Source organism: Pavona decussata, unplaced genomic scaffold, assembly GCF_977016875.1.
Source record: "Pavona decussata unplaced genomic scaffold, jaPavDecu1.1 SCAFFOLD_11, whole genome shotgun sequence".
Taxonomy (NCBI): Eukaryota; Metazoa; Cnidaria; class Anthozoa; order Scleractinia; family Agariciidae; genus Pavona; species Pavona decussata.
Genome location: NW_028145434.1, coordinates 3,826,050 through 3,843,085, shown reverse-complemented (window position 1 = coordinate 3,843,085; position 17,036 = coordinate 3,826,050). Strand labels below are relative to the sequence as shown.

The following is a 17,036-nucleotide window of genomic DNA, read 5'->3' as shown; positions in this document are numbered from 1 at the left end:
CTGTCATCCAACATGGCCACCATCAAGGGATTGGTTGCAAACCACCTATGGAGTGTTTTCACATGACGTCACGGCGGTCATATTGGTGTCCCAAAACAAAGAAATGGCGGCCATGTTGGTGTCCCAAACTAAACCTCTGGGAATTGAACTCTATTTTTATGCAAATACTTTCTTTTGTTTCAGTGAACCAATATGGCCGGTAGTCACGTGAATGAAAACACTCTATACAGCTGAATAGCTGTACCTACCATTCCCCAAGGAACGGCCCACTTCTCGGGTAATCATATTACCTGAACAAAGGCCCAGAATAGCTAATTTGCAGTTATCACAATTTTAATTACAGATTGAGATGGGACCTCAGCCAACGTATTAATAAGCCATTAAAAAGCTCCGCAGTCCAGTTCAGGTTTTCTTTTCACAGACGATTGAGTGAAAAACGGTCACAGCAAAACAGAAACGCTCAGGCTAATATTTGTTTTAAGAACAACAAATTCACGCGGGCAACGGTCTATCGTCACTCGAGAGAAAAATTATGTTGCTTAAATCATGATACATACTGAGTAGCGTAGTAATCGGATGGGCCATTTCCGAGCAATCTCGTACCCAGAGTCCTCAGGCTCTTTGGCCAGCGGTTGGTCGCCAGGAGAGACTCTGTGGTACAAGAATTTTATTACCGCAGGATTTTTGCGGTAAAACAATGCAAACTGTTACGGGACAGCCAAACAAAAAATTTAATTTTTTTCGAATTCTCCAGAGTCTCTCCTGGCGCCCACCCAACGACCAAAAAGCCTGGGGACTCTGGGTACGAGATTGCTTTCCGAGTTGCTTGTGCACCTTACTATGAAAGCGAGGCTAAGTGCAAAGCTTTTCACATGAAAATTACTTCATAATAAAAACTTTGCACGTGCCCTCGCTTTCATAATGAGGTTCAAAGCAACTCGGAATAGGTCTATTGGAGTGATAGAACGCATTTACTGTAAAACGTGATAGCCTGCTTTATTTTAAATCTGACACTGAAAGGGTCAAAAGTCTACATAACTCTTCACAAATTATATTTACAAAATTTCTATATTTAATATTCTCAGTCACTTCAAATTATTTTAACAATAATTATAAATTATTTAAGACACTTTCCTTAAAAAATAGCAACAATTAAGCTTATCTAGGCTAGAAATATGAAATTTAAATGTTACTTATTGTGCCAACTGGCGGAGTAATAATCCAGCAAACGGTTCTCCTTTAATTACACGTTCAAAGTATTCCGCCTCATTGTCTACCTTCCATTACATTCTTATGTTCAAAGATACTTAACCGTCCACTTGTACCAACCACGTTGCAAAGAGCCAAACAACTCATGTTCCTCGTAAGTTATCTCTCCATTGTGAAAGGGAATTCCCTGCGTCGTTGTAGGCCAGTAAGTCCACAAAAGGAATTTTAATGACCTTACATGCAAGCCGGACGTTCGAGAGCCACGGATGGCAACAGGAAGTCAAATGTCTCTCTCTTTTGGCACCAGCCACCGGAAACGAACTCAACCCAGCAGCGCGATCGTTTTAATTATAACTGCCGTCCATGGCTAAAAAGCGACTGTCTTTAAATTCCTAATAAGCAACACCACCAAACATGCCGAGCTGCTTGCGCTTGGAAGTATTGGCCACTTTGAGGTTGAGCAGGGGACTGGGTCGAGTAGCAAATTTTATCCAGTTTATAAATTGACATCACCATATGAAAAACCACTTCAAAATTAGTCATTTGACCAAGTTTGGTGTTGTTTATTTGAATAACAACCAAGTTATGGACTTTGTAACCTGGATCCAAATCCATACAAGCATCTCTAATTTTAACCGGCATCCCCCCAAATCAAAAGAACCTCTCAAAATTTTTCTCACATCTGTGATATACTAAAAAATTCATACACATTGTAATTTTCAATGCAGTTTTTTCGAAATGGTGGCTACATAACAGGATATTACAAGGGTAACAAAAATGAGCAACTTTTTAAGAATTTGTGCGGTTTTGGGGAGGCCGTCTAAAAATCAGAGACATTTGTATGGATTTGGAACCATGTTTCAAGGTCCATAACTTGGTTTTTATTCGACTTAACAGCATCAAATTTGATCAATAACGTGATCTTTTATATGATAGTGTCAATTTATAAAATGGATAAAATTTGCAACCCGACCCAGTCCCCTGCTCAACCTCAAGGTGGCCAATAGAACTCTCTGCTCATGTTGAGAAATTACTGCTCACAGGCTTCACTGTTGTGCAACTTACAAATTTTCATCCACAGAGTCAAAAGCTAGAAATACAGGTACCTTGCACAAAATAAAGCGTCACTGGAAAGCACCTCACTCAATAACTTTCATTTCACAGTACAGCATTTCATGCAGGAAGCAAAAAGTAAGAATCACTTTGCACAGCATAACAGTCTTTCAGCAAAACAGAGAAGTACCGCCACAAAGCACTTAGGGTCTCCGGACATTCAAAAGTTAGGACTACCTCACTTCAACTGGCAGTAAAAGGGTTCATATAGTGTAACATCACATTTAAAAGGCTCACGTTGGCCAGAACCAATTGTGCTATACTACTTTACATGCAAATACGAAAATATTATGATTGTTGTCGAATTTCAATGTCCCCTGAAAAAAAAAAGGAGCAGAGCCAATAAGAACAAGTTAATTGATTCTTTTGTGCTTTTGTCGTGAACTTATCTCCTCAGTAAAAGTTCAATAACTTTCTATATAATAGAGGTTTCCGTCTTTCCTATTTAGTCTCAAAAGTAATGTTTTTACTTACGTTTCGGTTCTGCGTTCACAGAACGCTACACTTGTGTTAGAAATCGTGCAACCTGCCTTTAACCAATCAGAACAGATTTGCCATTTCTAAACCAATCAGAAGCAATAATTGTGGGTTGGCGTGTTCCCCGCGCTTGGCGCAAGCTGTACGATTTTGTCGAACTTGGCACTGTTTTCCCGCGCTTGGCGCCGGATGCATGCTTTTGCTTTAAGTTCTGATTGGCTCATTCCGCTACTTTGTTTGTACGTTTGTAGTGTTTGGTCAACGTCATAGAGTAGTTTTCGTTTAATCTAATCATTAGGAAACCTCTGCCGTACTTTCTCTAGTCATCCTTGCCATACAATTCTATTAATCCTCTTCTTCGTCTGATGAAACTACAGACGGCGGAGCTGCGGATGGCAGCAAGCCACAGGACATCATGTCTTCCTCCGTCATGTACTTAGGATCCATGGCACTAAATCGCTTCCCCATAAATTGCCGAAGATGAATCTGCAGAGACAAATGGAAATTTTTTTCAGTATTATTAATGGTACCTTCCAAAAGAAGCGATAATAAAAAACGTCCATGGCCACACTTCAGGACGGTAAATCCTTCTGCTTCTGCGTATACGTTCTGTGTATTTTGAAATGGTCCGAGAAGCTCTGCTTTCTTAAAGCAAGCGACACACCTGGCAATTTTATACGCCGATTTGCGGCGAATTTGATCGCCAGCAAAAATCGTCGGCGATTTTCGCCACCGATTGATGCGGACACACTTGGCGATTTTTTTCGCCGATCGCGGCGTTGTAGCAGTTTTGAAAAGTCATGTGATAATATCGCCCAACCTGATGGGTTGCCTTTACTGGCCATTTGCTGCAATAAACGTATAAAAACGTGGGAACGGTCACACTTGGCGAATGCCGGCGAATTTAATCGACGATATCTGACATGCCAGATATCGGCGATTTTTATACGCCGATCGCGGCGTTTCGCCAAGTGTGTCGCTGGCTTAAGGAAGATGCCAACTAATTCAAAGGTATTTTTGCGCGGTTTATGAATATGCGGGAAAAGAAGATCTTGGCAAGTGTTATTGAAATCCGAGAATAAAATTAGGGGTAACTACGCATTTTTCAGACATAATAAATTTTCAATTTGGAAACAATTCCATACATTTCTATGTATTTAAAGCCCTTTATCTCTGAAAAATGCGCGGTTACCCCCGATTTCCTTTTTGGATTTCAATAAGAACGTCTATTCCCGCATATTCATAAACCGCACAAAAATACGGTGCCTACTAATTCAAACAGTCCTTACAGCAGGGAGAAAAAGGAACCAAAAGGCTCATTAAAAGACTAAATATCTGAAAGGTACCTTCAAATGGCATGATCGATTGCCTGCCAAATCCCTGGCAAAACCCGAAAGATTGAGCACAAACGTAAAGGTGAAAAAGCCGATTGTGCGATTCCTTGAGTATCTATTAAAGGTCCTCCAATTTTCAGTAACGTATTTATAAGATCGTTTGAATTTACTAAGTGCGAATATTTTAGATCTTTACAAAGATCTATTGGCACTGGATTTTTCGAACAAACAGTGTCAGTTTCCAGCTCTTTGATTGGAAATTTTACCACTGTTGGGATCACGTTTTTCAAATTGCTACTGTTCTGATGAAAACCAGTAGTGTAACCCCCTAACCTGTCCATGGCACAACACAGACACATTACACTATTATTCAACACATCGTAACTCTGCCCAAATATGGTCATGGTGCACTGAATATTCGTCGTCCTTAGTCAACAGATATCCTGCGATATACTTAATTTCGTGCGTCGGGGAGAAAAATGACAAAATAAAGATCGTCTCCAGCTTTTCGGCAATTAAAATTGTGCTTTGTTATCAATGTTTTGAATAATAAAACAATTATCCTGCTGAATCTTGCGGAATATGCCCTGATTTTAGCCAATTAGGCCTACGGCCACTTCAGCTAAGTATCAGGCGATATTTCGCGCGATTTCGCTGGATAAATGTTCAATATATGTCGCAAAGTCAGTTTTCACTTGCTTGCGGCCCAAATTTAATCAAAGTGTTTACAGTATTGCTTGGCACTATGCACAGACCTGAAGGTAGAGATTTACATCAGCACTTCTGCAAAGATATGGAAAGTTTCCGCCTTTCTTTAAATGAGCTCTCTTAGCATTAGGGTAACACTTGTACAGTTCGTCTTTAACTGGCTGCGACAGTGCACAGTCATCAAAAACCTGTAAAACAAGTTTGCATGCTAAGTAACCTGCAATGTTAATGTGCAGTGAATGGATGTTATCTTCAAATAAAACAAAACAATAAGAAGTATTTAGCACTGCAGAGTTAATTGACACTATAAATCAGTGATTGAGAAACTGAACATAACATTTGTTAAAATTCCCAACTGTTGGGAGGCAAACCAGTTGGCTACTTATTTACAAAGCGTGGTCTTGGGTTTGGAAACGGGGCTACCGTGAAACAAATCCAAGTGGTCAGAGCTGAACTTAAACCCGGAGCCTCTGGATTACAAGTTCGGCGCCCTGACCACTAGGCCACGCCACCTCCCAAACTGTGATGGAACTAAAGCAGATGAAAATAAACAGAGAGAACTGAAAAATTAGGCCTTAAGTAGGATTCAAACTCAGGGCATTTGCGTACTTGCTCAGTCATTCAAATATCAAGTCAATCAGCGACTAAAGTAGTTGAATCACTTGGAAAAATGAGAGTTTGGTAAATTGGTCAACATTGTGTACGTTCTTACTATAACGTCACATGGATCTAAATTCTGAAAACAAAAAACTGTTGAATGTTGGATTAGAGCAGCCTGCAATGGTTATAACCAATCATTCTGACCAAGGGCCTAAAGGGTAAAGCTCGAAACGTCAGCAATCGAATCTCTTTACGGTGGCGAAATTACCTTACCAACTGTTGACAAAACTAAACATTCGTCAGTTTCTACTCCCCACCGACGCAGCACCACAGTTTCTTTGGAAACTAACCCTTATGCAACGCTTATAGTTTGTCAGACAGGAAGAACAACATTGTTTGAGACAAGAGAGGAATGTATTGGAAAGAGACCAGGTCAACTGTGAAAGGTAAAGAAAACTAGTCTTGAAAAGGGTAGTGTCTCAATATTTTGCTACCGAATGTATGTCAGTTATAAGGTCCATTTATACCCTGAAGAAATTAAGGTCAAGGTTTGAAAGGCAAACGTAATGATAAAAGTAACATATATAAAAGGAATATTGGAATAGGAATGAAATACGAATGGGAACGGGAATTGGAATAAGAATTCCTAGTTTAATGGCCTTAGCTCCCACAAGTCTCCTGTAGCTCAGTGGTAGAGCATCCGAACTAGTAATCGGAAGGTCTTAGGTTCAACTCCTGATAGGAGCAGTTGGATTTCCTTTTTCCGAGTTTGCCTGTGTCACTCACTGAAAAATATATGAATCTCATAAATAAAATAATATGTAAGGCAGAAATACATCTTGCATCATTGTACACTTACATCGATAAGAGTTGTGGGAATACCATGTAGTTTTTGTGGCTCAATATAGGAGTCCAAACAATTTAGTGTCAGTCTTGATGCCAGCTCACTTCTTCCCAAGCTTTCAAGCTACAGAAAACCAAAAAAACATCGATTTTTAGGTCATGTTAATGAACGTATTGTCATAATCAACATAACATCTCCTGCCATTTTTACTACAAATATGCATTAATTTATGTCCCAAAGAATTTTTCTTTGACATAGTATATCTCGATCTAATGTCAGTAATTCATTTTTCCAGACAAACTCAATAAACACATGCAGTTATTGGTTAGTTTTGTGTAAAGGCAACCTATAACATACAGTCCAGCGATATTTTGGCCTGGCTCAAAACCGCCTCCATTTTGGACTATAGACAAGGATTTGTCATGTGGGAAAAGCAGAACCTTCCATATTCTTATTATTATCAGGAAGTGTAATTTTGCAGAATAGGCCCAACTTGTTTTCCTTTTCTTTTTGAAACCAAACAACAACCAAAAGAAATGAAAGAGAAATCTCAGTTGCCTGAGATCAGCATTTCACTTACTCTTTCGACCATGAAATCAATTGAATCAGCAATATCCTCATCAACCTCTTGTGTGGTGAAATTGTTCATTATCATTTTCTTTAAAACAAAAGCAGGCATCACCCAGAACCTGTTCAAAAGAAAAATCAAACATTGAGCACTTGAAATTTTCACTTGGGAAAAAGAGCAAAAATTAACAGCACCAATGCAAGAGCTTTAAACCAGTTAGTACTTACTGCATCTTTCAATAACATGCAGACTTTGAAGTTCAAAATTCAACTGCCGTCAATCACTGCAGCGGACCTCTTAGAAAACAAAACTGTTTGGCTCAATGGGTCAAGAGATCATGTTCATGCGCTGTGATTGGCAGACTTAGATCCACTTTGTCGGTTTCTGTATTTTTATGGTCAGTCAGTTGTCACCATAATTATGATTGATGGCAGTAAAACAGCAAATCGTTTGCTGGGGTTCAAGTTTAGAGTCCATATGTTACTAGTATGGAAAGGCGTAGTAAGCTCTTGTTTCATATTTCACTACTTCTTTTCTCAAAGCTGCTAGTGTATATCACATACACCTGTACTTACTTATGTATTTATACGGTATAAGTGAGAATTACTGACCCTATACACCCCAAATATCATATTTTACTGAATACATGTTTGAAAGGAAATTTGCCCTGAGTGAGATTATTTTTGAACCCACATCTATCCACATTAAATTAGTAGGGTGTGTAACCACTACGCCACAAGGACAACTACACTGGTAGCACAGTAATCAAAGGGGGGATTTGTATGGTTTAAGGATGTGGGCCTCCCGGTAATTTTTCTTGTATTTATATTTTACAAAATGTAATTACTTTTTATCTCTTAAATTGTTCTAACTGTGTTTATGCCTCTTCAATATAATTTATTGTATATTTCTTTTTCTCGTTCACTGCTTGCCTTGATTTGCCTTTGCTACTTGCAGTCCACTGCAATTAACTTAAAAATTGGTAACTATATAATGAAGAATGAATGATTGATTGATTGACTGATTGAGTGAGTGAGTGAGTGAGTGAGTGAGTGAGTGAGTGAGTGAGTGAGTGAGTGAGTGAATGTACCATCCACTTGAGTTAATGGCACCAACACACTGGGGGGGGGGGGGGGGGTGTACCTTGAGGCTCAGCATAGAAATTCAAACAAAAATTCAAACAACCTTGGTTTTGACAACTACACATTCTGGCATACTGGCAGCTTATTACTGGAGACTTACGATGATGCTGTTGCAGTTTGTTGAAATACTGATGTGTCGGCGAAAGCATTACACAGTATCATAGAGTGAACTCTGGGACTTTTACTGGTCATCTCTGCAAACTTCTGAGCAAGAAAACCACCAAGAGAAGCTCCAAAGAGATGAACCTGTAGAGGAAATAACAGATAAATGAAAACATGTCAATTTAAATTTATGGTACTTTTAAAATACTAGAAGTAAACAGTCATGGTGTATGCCATGCAATATCAAGAAGCCAAGTCTGCCATGCTTGTTTGGTTGTAACCCTTTCACCCCTAATTTATCAAAGTAAAAATTCTCCTTCATGTATCTTGTCCCACTATTTTTCTTATAAAAGTACTGGGAAGAAGTTATTAAATATTCAAGAAAATTCACCTTGGGTGATCATATCCTTAATTCTCATGACCTCAGGGGTTGAATAAGCATTGATATTATAAGGAGAAATTTCATGCTGATCTCTGTTGGGGCTTAAAGCCAAGAAATTGCAAATGTAATTAAAAAAAAATTCCTAACAAAGTTGAAGTTGAAAAGTTGAAGATAACAGTCATGACCTTGCAGAGTGAAAAAACAACAACAGCAACAACAGACCTGAAATTTGTAAAAGACGATGACAAAGGTTGCTATCAAAATAATAATGAATTCAAAGTAGAAGACTGTGTCAGTAAGCAGAAAACAATAAGAATAGAATTTTAACTGAACTAATGAAGAGAACAGAACAAAAGCCATGTACATGTAACATGGACAGTGCTGCAACATACAAAGCAAAAGGATTGTAGATCTGCAATTTTAACTTGGACAGGCTACTGAGCAAAATTTTAAGCCCCACCAAAAGCATGCAAATTCTCCTGACTGGTCTCCATGATATAAATTAATTTCTTTCAGTTCCAAACGGGAGAAATTGTTTAAAAAAAATCAGCTTAATGCAATTTGTCTGGGATGATAACATCCTTTCTTCCCATGACCTTTTTGCTTTATAAAGTATCAATGCTGGTGGGAGAAATTAGTTTCTGATCACTTAATGGGGCTTAAACAGGTGCTAGATAGTTAATCTACAACATACAACAAAATCAGGCAGACAGCGTGGCCAAGCACTTTGGGTGCCAGACTTGAAATCAGGATGTCCCAAGGTTCAAGTTCCACTCTGGTCTCTAGCTGAGTGGTTTCTCAGTAGCCCCAAGCTCAACTACTCAGCCGCACTTGTAAATAGCCAGCTGGTCTGCCTCCTGCCAGTTGAGATTTTTAATTATGTTATGTTCAGTTTGAATAGTTTGTTTGTGAAGTCATAAATTTTCAGCCTAACTACAACTGTAGCATCTTGTGCTACACATTGCACACACTGACCAAGTTTATTATAATTAATATTATAACACCTTAAAGACAACATCAACGACTGTGTGCACACAGCTTAAAACTTTCACTGTGTCCAACTCAGAAACATTGTGAGTAAAGTCACACTGTTTCTGGCTTATTCAGTTGATCTATGGCTGCACATATACCAACCTCATCAAGCTGAAGAAAATCCAACAGTCGTCGGAAGCCTTCAGTCCACTCTGTGTATGTCCAGTATACAGGATATTCCACCTAAATTCACAACAGCAGGAAAATAGATAAATAAGCAATGAACAATAGCTTTGATTTTCATTCCAAAAATGTTTGCTTGCAGGCATGGTAAACATTATCAAAACACTTCCCCTCAAAGTATTCTTCCCATAATAATTAGTTGATAAAGCAATTTGGTCACCATAAAGGTCTCTTAAATCTCTTTACTGTGGTTAAATTACCTTATTAACTCAGAACTCTGACAAAACTAAACATTCATTTCCACTCCCCCACCGACGCAGTACCACAGTTTCTTTACAAACTAATGCCCTAACCTGTTTGTTTTCAATGCACATGTAGTTGCTTGCTGTAATGTAGGACTTTAGATAAGCTTTTCAAATCTAGTTTCTAACAAGAATCTTGTTTCTTCCCAGAGTCTCCTTACCTGTTGGTACACAACAGGAAAGGCACAAGTTCTGGGGGCATGACTGGTTTCAAATTTGAAAGTTGTACTTGTACTCAATCTGGCCAATCTGGTACTTGTACTCAAATCTAAATACTACTGACATGACTGTATGCTGTGGTGGGTCTATTATTTACAATAAAGACAGAAACTCACAGATATGACTCTGTATCCAAGACTGGAGAGTGTGAGGATTTGCTTAAAAAAGACATCTGCTGTTCCACTGGCAGGAGGTAAGCAAACAAGAGGACATCGTACAGTACGGGGCCCAGCATCATATAACAACCATTCCTTCTCATCAGAGCTGTCAACCACAATCTACAAGAGGCAAAATCAACAGCAGTTTTAGACAGAGCATTATATTTCAAAATACGTCTTAAGGAACTGAAGTATGGTAAAATAGAAACAAGCCAAGGTTCCATCTTCAGACTCTTAAAGCAAAAATTAAAATTAAAAGATGAGGAAGCGGAAGTGATTTCAATTGAAAGATGAGGAAGCAGAAATGATTAGATTTTAGCTCTTAATCAGAAATGATGTCTACACGTGCAGCAGTTTTCCTGTGCTTTGCTGGCAGTCATTCTCCATCTAAACATGGCGGATCGTCCTGCGGATCGCAGGTCTGTCCAAGACTTTGTGCAGAACACTATAAACACTGTCACAGATCTTTAAACCAGATCAAATCAAAGAGGAAACCATGAAGAAAGCAGCAAGGCTGAGATTGAGTCAATCACTGATGAAGTGAATGTACAATATTATTTCAGATTCCAAGACAAGCGAGTCGAGGCTGGCGAATCGCTACGGCACCTACTTCTACCATTGTGCCAGCTGCATGGAGGCAATGGTGGGGTATCACATTCACATTCTTCCACAGTTCTTACAAAGTCCCTTGAAAGCTTGTTCACAATAGAATGAAGTTCATTCAGGTCATTGATCAATCCAACTTCATTAGGGAAGGATTCCTTTATCCTGAGAGTTAAAATAGCGAGGGTTCTTTCGTTTTCTTGAAGGCAGCAAACAAAAAAGTCCGCAGGGTCACACAACATGGTGTGCCTTTATCTTTGTGGACTTGTGATTAGGTTACCCAGAGAAACAAAAAATTCCTCGACATTAGGAAGCCAAATTAGTGCACCTTGCATGTTTTTTTTTTCTATTGACCCATCGCTAGAAATCCGCCATCTTGTCAGTGATCATTTAGCCTCCAGGGCTAACAAAAGCCTGGGAAATTTGCTGCATGTGTAGACATCATTTCCAGTTAGGAGCTAAATCATTTCTGCTTCCTTATCTTTCAGTTGTAATCTTTTAGTTTTAACATTGAACATCTTTTACTTGAATCACATTGCATTGAACATCTTTTATTGCACATACATGTAACATGGATGTATGTACACATGACATTGACGTAATGATATTTCAATATTTTGTTCATGAAAACATAAAATACAATTCTTTCCAATTTTATTTGCAATTCAGTGAATGGACAATTTCTTGAATACAGCAATTAATTACAACTATCTTGTTACGTAATTAGTACTTGTTTATGAAACTAAACAACAGTCACATGATCTATTGTTACAAAATGTACCACCAATTATTGATCTTTGTGCATGTAATACAGAAAGGGATCTCAATAAACTGGACTTTTAACAAGAACATGAAACATACATGTATCTGGGTGTGATTCTTACGAAACCAGAACAAACATAAATCCAAGAGGTGTAGCTGAATTAATAAATAATTATTACCTTTTTTTCTGCTGAAACAGCTATTTGAGATATAACATAAAATTCCAAAAATAAAACCCCCAAGAAAGTGACTGTATTGATTTCCATTCCTAACCCCCTCCCCCCTCCCCTGCAAATCTCAGATGCTATCAAAAACCTTCCAGTAATAACCCCCACCCCCATCCCCAGAATATAAACCTGGGAGCTGTTAGGATTAGCTGTTTTAAACTGATAGTTTAGTGATTCAAACTATTTTTATTGTTAAACTTATTTATATAACCAACTTTGGAATGCAAAACTTTAGATCGAAAACATTGGAACCACAAATATATGAGTGACCCCAGGCCTGTATGATGAACTCCCCATTACATGTAAAACAAAAATATATGGAACAAAAACACAATGTAACAATATCACCATAATGATTATAACAATAATATTACATTGCACATGTAAGAAGAATGGCAAGTTTCTATCAAAAACTTGTTATTTACTGCCATGTGGCATTTTTATAGTAGCGTCCGCAGTTCACGTTTTCCACTGAACATTTCCTTATTCAAGTCCATGGTTATAATACCAGGAACTAAAAATATCTACATAAGTGTTTTAACCAAACTAACTATGGAAAATACTCTTTAAGAAGCAGTCGACTCCCAATAACTCGAACCTTCAGGGGAAATAGAAAAAGGTTCGAGTTATCGGGCGCTGAGAACAAATCACCGGAAATAAGGAAAAACGATGATCCTGTGCATTTCTATTTATACAATGTACATTTTAATTAAATTTAATTTACTACTGTATGAATGTGATGAAATGTTTCTATTGCTTTTTTTAATAATTTTCTAATAATGAAAAAAAAAGGTGTCTATGTGCACTTCTATTCATACAATGTACAGTACTGTACATTTTAATTAAATTTAAGCATTCCTTGCAAAGCGAGGTTAATAAATTTGTCGGGCCGAGCTGGCCCGAGCGGAGCTAAGCCGCGCGAATTCGAGCGAAAAATATATTTATATATATGTATGTATGTATGTATGTTTGTATATATATTTCGTTGAAGGTGTCCGCACTGTTGCCTAGCAATGGTGAAAAACAAAGTATGAATGACGTCAACTGTCTGGCGTTGTCTGGAGCAAAATTTGCATACATCCGGAAAGTTTGCGTGCCAGATCAAATTTCAACTGGAATGTTCATCAATATTCACTGGATACAGAACTATCTCTCCAGAATCTTTTTTCTTTCTTCCAGAAATCTTTTTTTGTGAAAGATTGCATTGAAGAGATTACACGTTTTGTGGCAGCGGTAAAATAATTTTCCATGGGAAATAAATTCATCGAACTCGACAGCACAGCACGCCCGTCGTACATTTCATGGCGTCAGAAATAGATTTTTAACCGCTAACTAGCCTGTGGAACTACGAAAAGACCATGCTCATCAAAATAGTTGCTATGTTCAGGAATCTTTTAATCTCCTCATTTGATGCTACAATACGAGTAAAGAGAGCTTTCCACCCAGCCCCAGCTTTGCGAACTATATATGCGAGGTTTTGTTATTTCTAGTAATTGTTAGGAAATTAATGTTTCTTGACTACATACTCCGCAAACAAGACGTAAAGTAACAAAACAATACTTGCAAAACACCAGGGGAGGACCAGATAATGCGGACAACATCGGGTACTGCCACAGAATTCATGGAACTACTTACTGGAAAGGCAGTTAACTGCGGAGATGGGGAAGGTATGCAAGTGCCATGCACACTGCACTTCAAGAGACACCAAACATTTATTGACACTTTAAACAAAGAGTTAAGTGGCAAAGCTTGCTAAAATGGGGATGAAATGTAAACGACCCTGAACTGGACTAACTGGAAGAATACCCTCGATCGGTTGTTTCAAATAAATTAAATGTTTTGATCTACAGTATTGTATTTTTTTTCTTGTCACGTCTTGAAAAACGTGGTTCGAGTTATTGAGAGTGAAATTATATACAAAATGACCCGAAGGGAAATGAAAATTGGTTCGAGTTAGCGGGAGGTTCGAGTTATCGAGGGTTCGAGTTACTGAGGGCAAAATTACAGTAAATGTACGAACGAAATCCACGGGAAATCGATGTTGGTTCGAGTAAGTGTGAGGTTTGAGTTACCGAGGATTCGAGTTATTGGGAGTCGACTGTACATGTAAGATAGTTGATACGTGGAACAGAACTCCTCTAGAAATAAAACAATCTCTGTCTATACATGTTTTCAAAAAGAAAATAAAGCAATTCATTCTCTTTTAATGATTATGATATAGGCATTAACTTACATAATTTTACTTGAACTGTTATTTGTACCCCAGACCTGATATCCTGATTTATAATTATTTACCTTAAAAAATGCAATTTGAATCAAAGGGGGACTACTTTGTAAAGGCCCGTTAAGGGTTTCTTTAGCCTTCCTCCCGACTTCAAAGTAGATTGCGATATGTACTTACCGGTATTACGTCATATATAATTGTGCGAAATAAACATACCTTCCTTCCTTCCTCCTTTCCTTCCTTCCTCTCTCCCTCCCTCCCTCCCTTCATTTATTCGTTCATTCATTCATCTGTTCAGAAATTAGCCAAACCCCAATATAACAAACAGTTTGGTTGTTTTCCCAAAACTTATCGCCTGGAGTTCCTTATGAACAAACCCTTAAAATAATAACATTATCATCACAAGCACGTTTCCCCACCGGCCCCCAGACACTTCCTTATCCTGTAACAGTCTACTGTACAGTGTGCCAAATTGCCACCTACATAAGTTGCAGTGGGTACAAACCACGCGCCTTATTGTTGAAGAAAGCAAATACTGCCATGTAACGCCGCTTCTGAAACCATTGCACTGGCTGCCCGTCAAACATAGAATCATCTTTAAAACGCTTTCAATTACATTTAAAGCTATTCACGGTCTAGCGCACGTCTATATTAGTGAATTAATGTCAATTAAAGATGTATCACTAAGTAGATATTGCTTGCGTTCAACGAAGTCTTTGACATCTAAATATCCTGCATTGAAGTCTCGCAAGACTCTTGGAGACCCATCATTCTTTGTGGCTGCCCCCAAATTATGGAACAAGCTTCCTGGTGATATCAGGGACCTAGATTTAATTGATAAATTCAAGATGGCAATTAAGACTTATCTTTTTAGACAAGCCTTTTTATAGTATTTATATATTTAAATTTGCATTTACATTTGTATTTTTATATATTTGTATTACGATCAAATAATTTATTGTCATGCGCAATTGAAAATTTATATTGATAATTGCACAATAGAAATTAATAAAATTATTATTATTATTATTATTATTATAACAACTTTGAAAAAAAAAGAAGTCGCCTGCTGGGTTAAAAGTGGTCGCACATGAAATTATGGGATCATTTTGGGGAACACCTTACATGTGCACACTTTGCCAAATTTGCTACAATATGTAAACTTAAGGTAACATGACATCTTGTAGAATTACACAATTGGGATAATCCCAATTGTGTAATTCTTTTCTTCAAAAAGTTAATTGATTTGTTTGTGCAAATTAACATGATGAAATTACTTCTCCCCCTTCTGCCATCCCCCCTTTATTGTGAAAGACAAAATTGCAAACTTGATGCTTACACTTACCTTCCATGTGTGGTTCTGCACATACACTTTGAATGCAAATGTTCTCATAATTGACCATGCACCCAATCTTCCCCCAGTCTGTCACTCTTTTTTCAAACTGGAACTATAAGCATCCCCTCCCCCAATAAAACCCGCCCCCAAAACATCCCACCTAAAGACTCCGTTGAAGGAATATAAGCCCAGAGCCTATATTCTGGGTTTAAAGAATAGTCCAACAATCCCCAATACTGCTGTCCAATACATCGTTCTAATTTGATGTTGATGATCATTGGCCACTTGCCAGTGTGTGCAATCCAATGCTCATACTGTATTTGCAAATATGTATATTCAAGTCTAACAAACAAGACTTGAGTCTCTAATAACACAGCGTAACACTTACTCCGTAAATAACCTGCTTCTATGGCCAATAAAACGATAGTGTGATTAAGAACTTGCGCTTTCCAAGTTATCACCTGTTCTGGAACAACACATTTTCAAGATCAAGCACGTATCTAAAGAAGCACGCGACCAAAACTTCAAGAACACTTATTTCCCTCCACATTCAGTGAACAAGCGCTTTTATCCACGCAGCTCGTAAATCAGTTACTTAATATCATTAAATAGAAGCTATTTTACTAATTTTTACACCTACCCGCCTCAGAGGAACAGTGCTTCGGAAGCTAATATATTCCTGAGATTGAGTGATGGCGTTTGTCGTGGAAGCCATGTTTTTACTAGCACCCTATATGCTGCAATGCCTATTAAAACGCGATCAAATGTTTGCTAAAACCAAACTCTTCCTCGATTAAACGGTCTGGATTGGCCAAGCTAGGCTTGAATTGGACTACGTCAATAAATCTTCCATAACTTAGGCAGGAAAGCTACTTCAAGGGCATTGAAATTGTAAGGAGAAATAAAAAGAAATTCGACCCCTTCAACAGCTCGGATCCAGTCCCTATCCCAATCGGTGAACAAATACAGCTACCGCCGGTCAATGATACTATATGACACTCCCTGCTAGCAGAGGAGACCTCTGTTAGCAGGGAAATATAACACCAATGAGTAATCGATGGAGAATCTAAAATGAGTAATCATTGAAGAAATTTTAGACAAGTTCCAGGCAATTTTTTTTAGTGTTAATTTGCGATATTTTATTTTGACCAAAAAAACTTGGTTGTAGCCCCTTCCTGATTCAAAGCGCAAGGCTAGTTCAATGGAACAAAGAATAACAGGTTCCTGAAAATAGTCGCCGTTTATTTAATCGATCAGCCGAGATTTGAAGGTAAACGTGTCTCAGCAAGAGCTTCCCACGAAGTCGTTTGCAGGGTAATACATCTCGCTGAGAAACGAATGAGTGGGAGGCTAGTTCCGCAACAGCCTAAAAGTATAGCTTTTGCGGTAGAACAAGTCCCATCGAATAAAGTTAACAAGAGAGCGGCATTTGTGTAAGCGCGCATGACTTGCCCCAAACATCAAACAAAGGTGGGCTGCTCGGAGAACTCTTTTAACTATTAGGGAAAACGAACAACCTCCTATAAAATAGATAATATCAAATGCCTCCCACATCATCATCATCATCATCA

General features: G+C 38.2%; 1 protein-coding gene across 1 annotated transcript; it reads right to left on the bottom strand.

Moving 5' to 3' along the window:
- Nucleotides 1-970: 970 nt before the first annotated feature.
- On the bottom strand, nt 971-16,390 carry LOC146488282 (maspardin-like). The gene is made up of 8 exons (XM_085123312.1): nt 16,106-16,390; nt 10,272-10,433; nt 9,614-9,694; nt 8,096-8,241; nt 6,866-6,974; nt 6,301-6,408; nt 4,889-5,029; nt 971-3,285 (listed from the first exon to the last, which is right to left on the bottom strand). Exons 1-8 carry the CDS (start codon nt 16,178-16,180, stop codon nt 3,145-3,147), a joined length of 963 nt encoding a protein of 320 aa, XP_084979438.1. The 5' UTR covers nt 16,181-16,390; the 3' UTR covers nt 971-3,144.
- Between the last annotated feature and the right edge of the window lie 646 nt (nt 16,391-17,036).

Bases quoted from the DNA above. Each gene is read 5' to 3' on its own strand.
- LOC146488282 (XM_085123312.1), bottom strand. From the start codon at position 16,180: ATGGCTTCCACGACAAACGCCATCACTCAATCTCAGGAATATATTAGC. The intron at 6,975-8,095 runs GTAAGTCTCCAG...TCTTTTGAACAG, and splicing joins CAAACTGCAACAGCATCATC to GTTCTGGGTGATGCCTGCTT. The intron at 3,286-4,888 runs GTCTGTGCATAG...TTGTCTCTGCAG, and splicing joins ATGTAAATCTCTACCTTCAG to ATTCATCTTCGGCAATTTAT.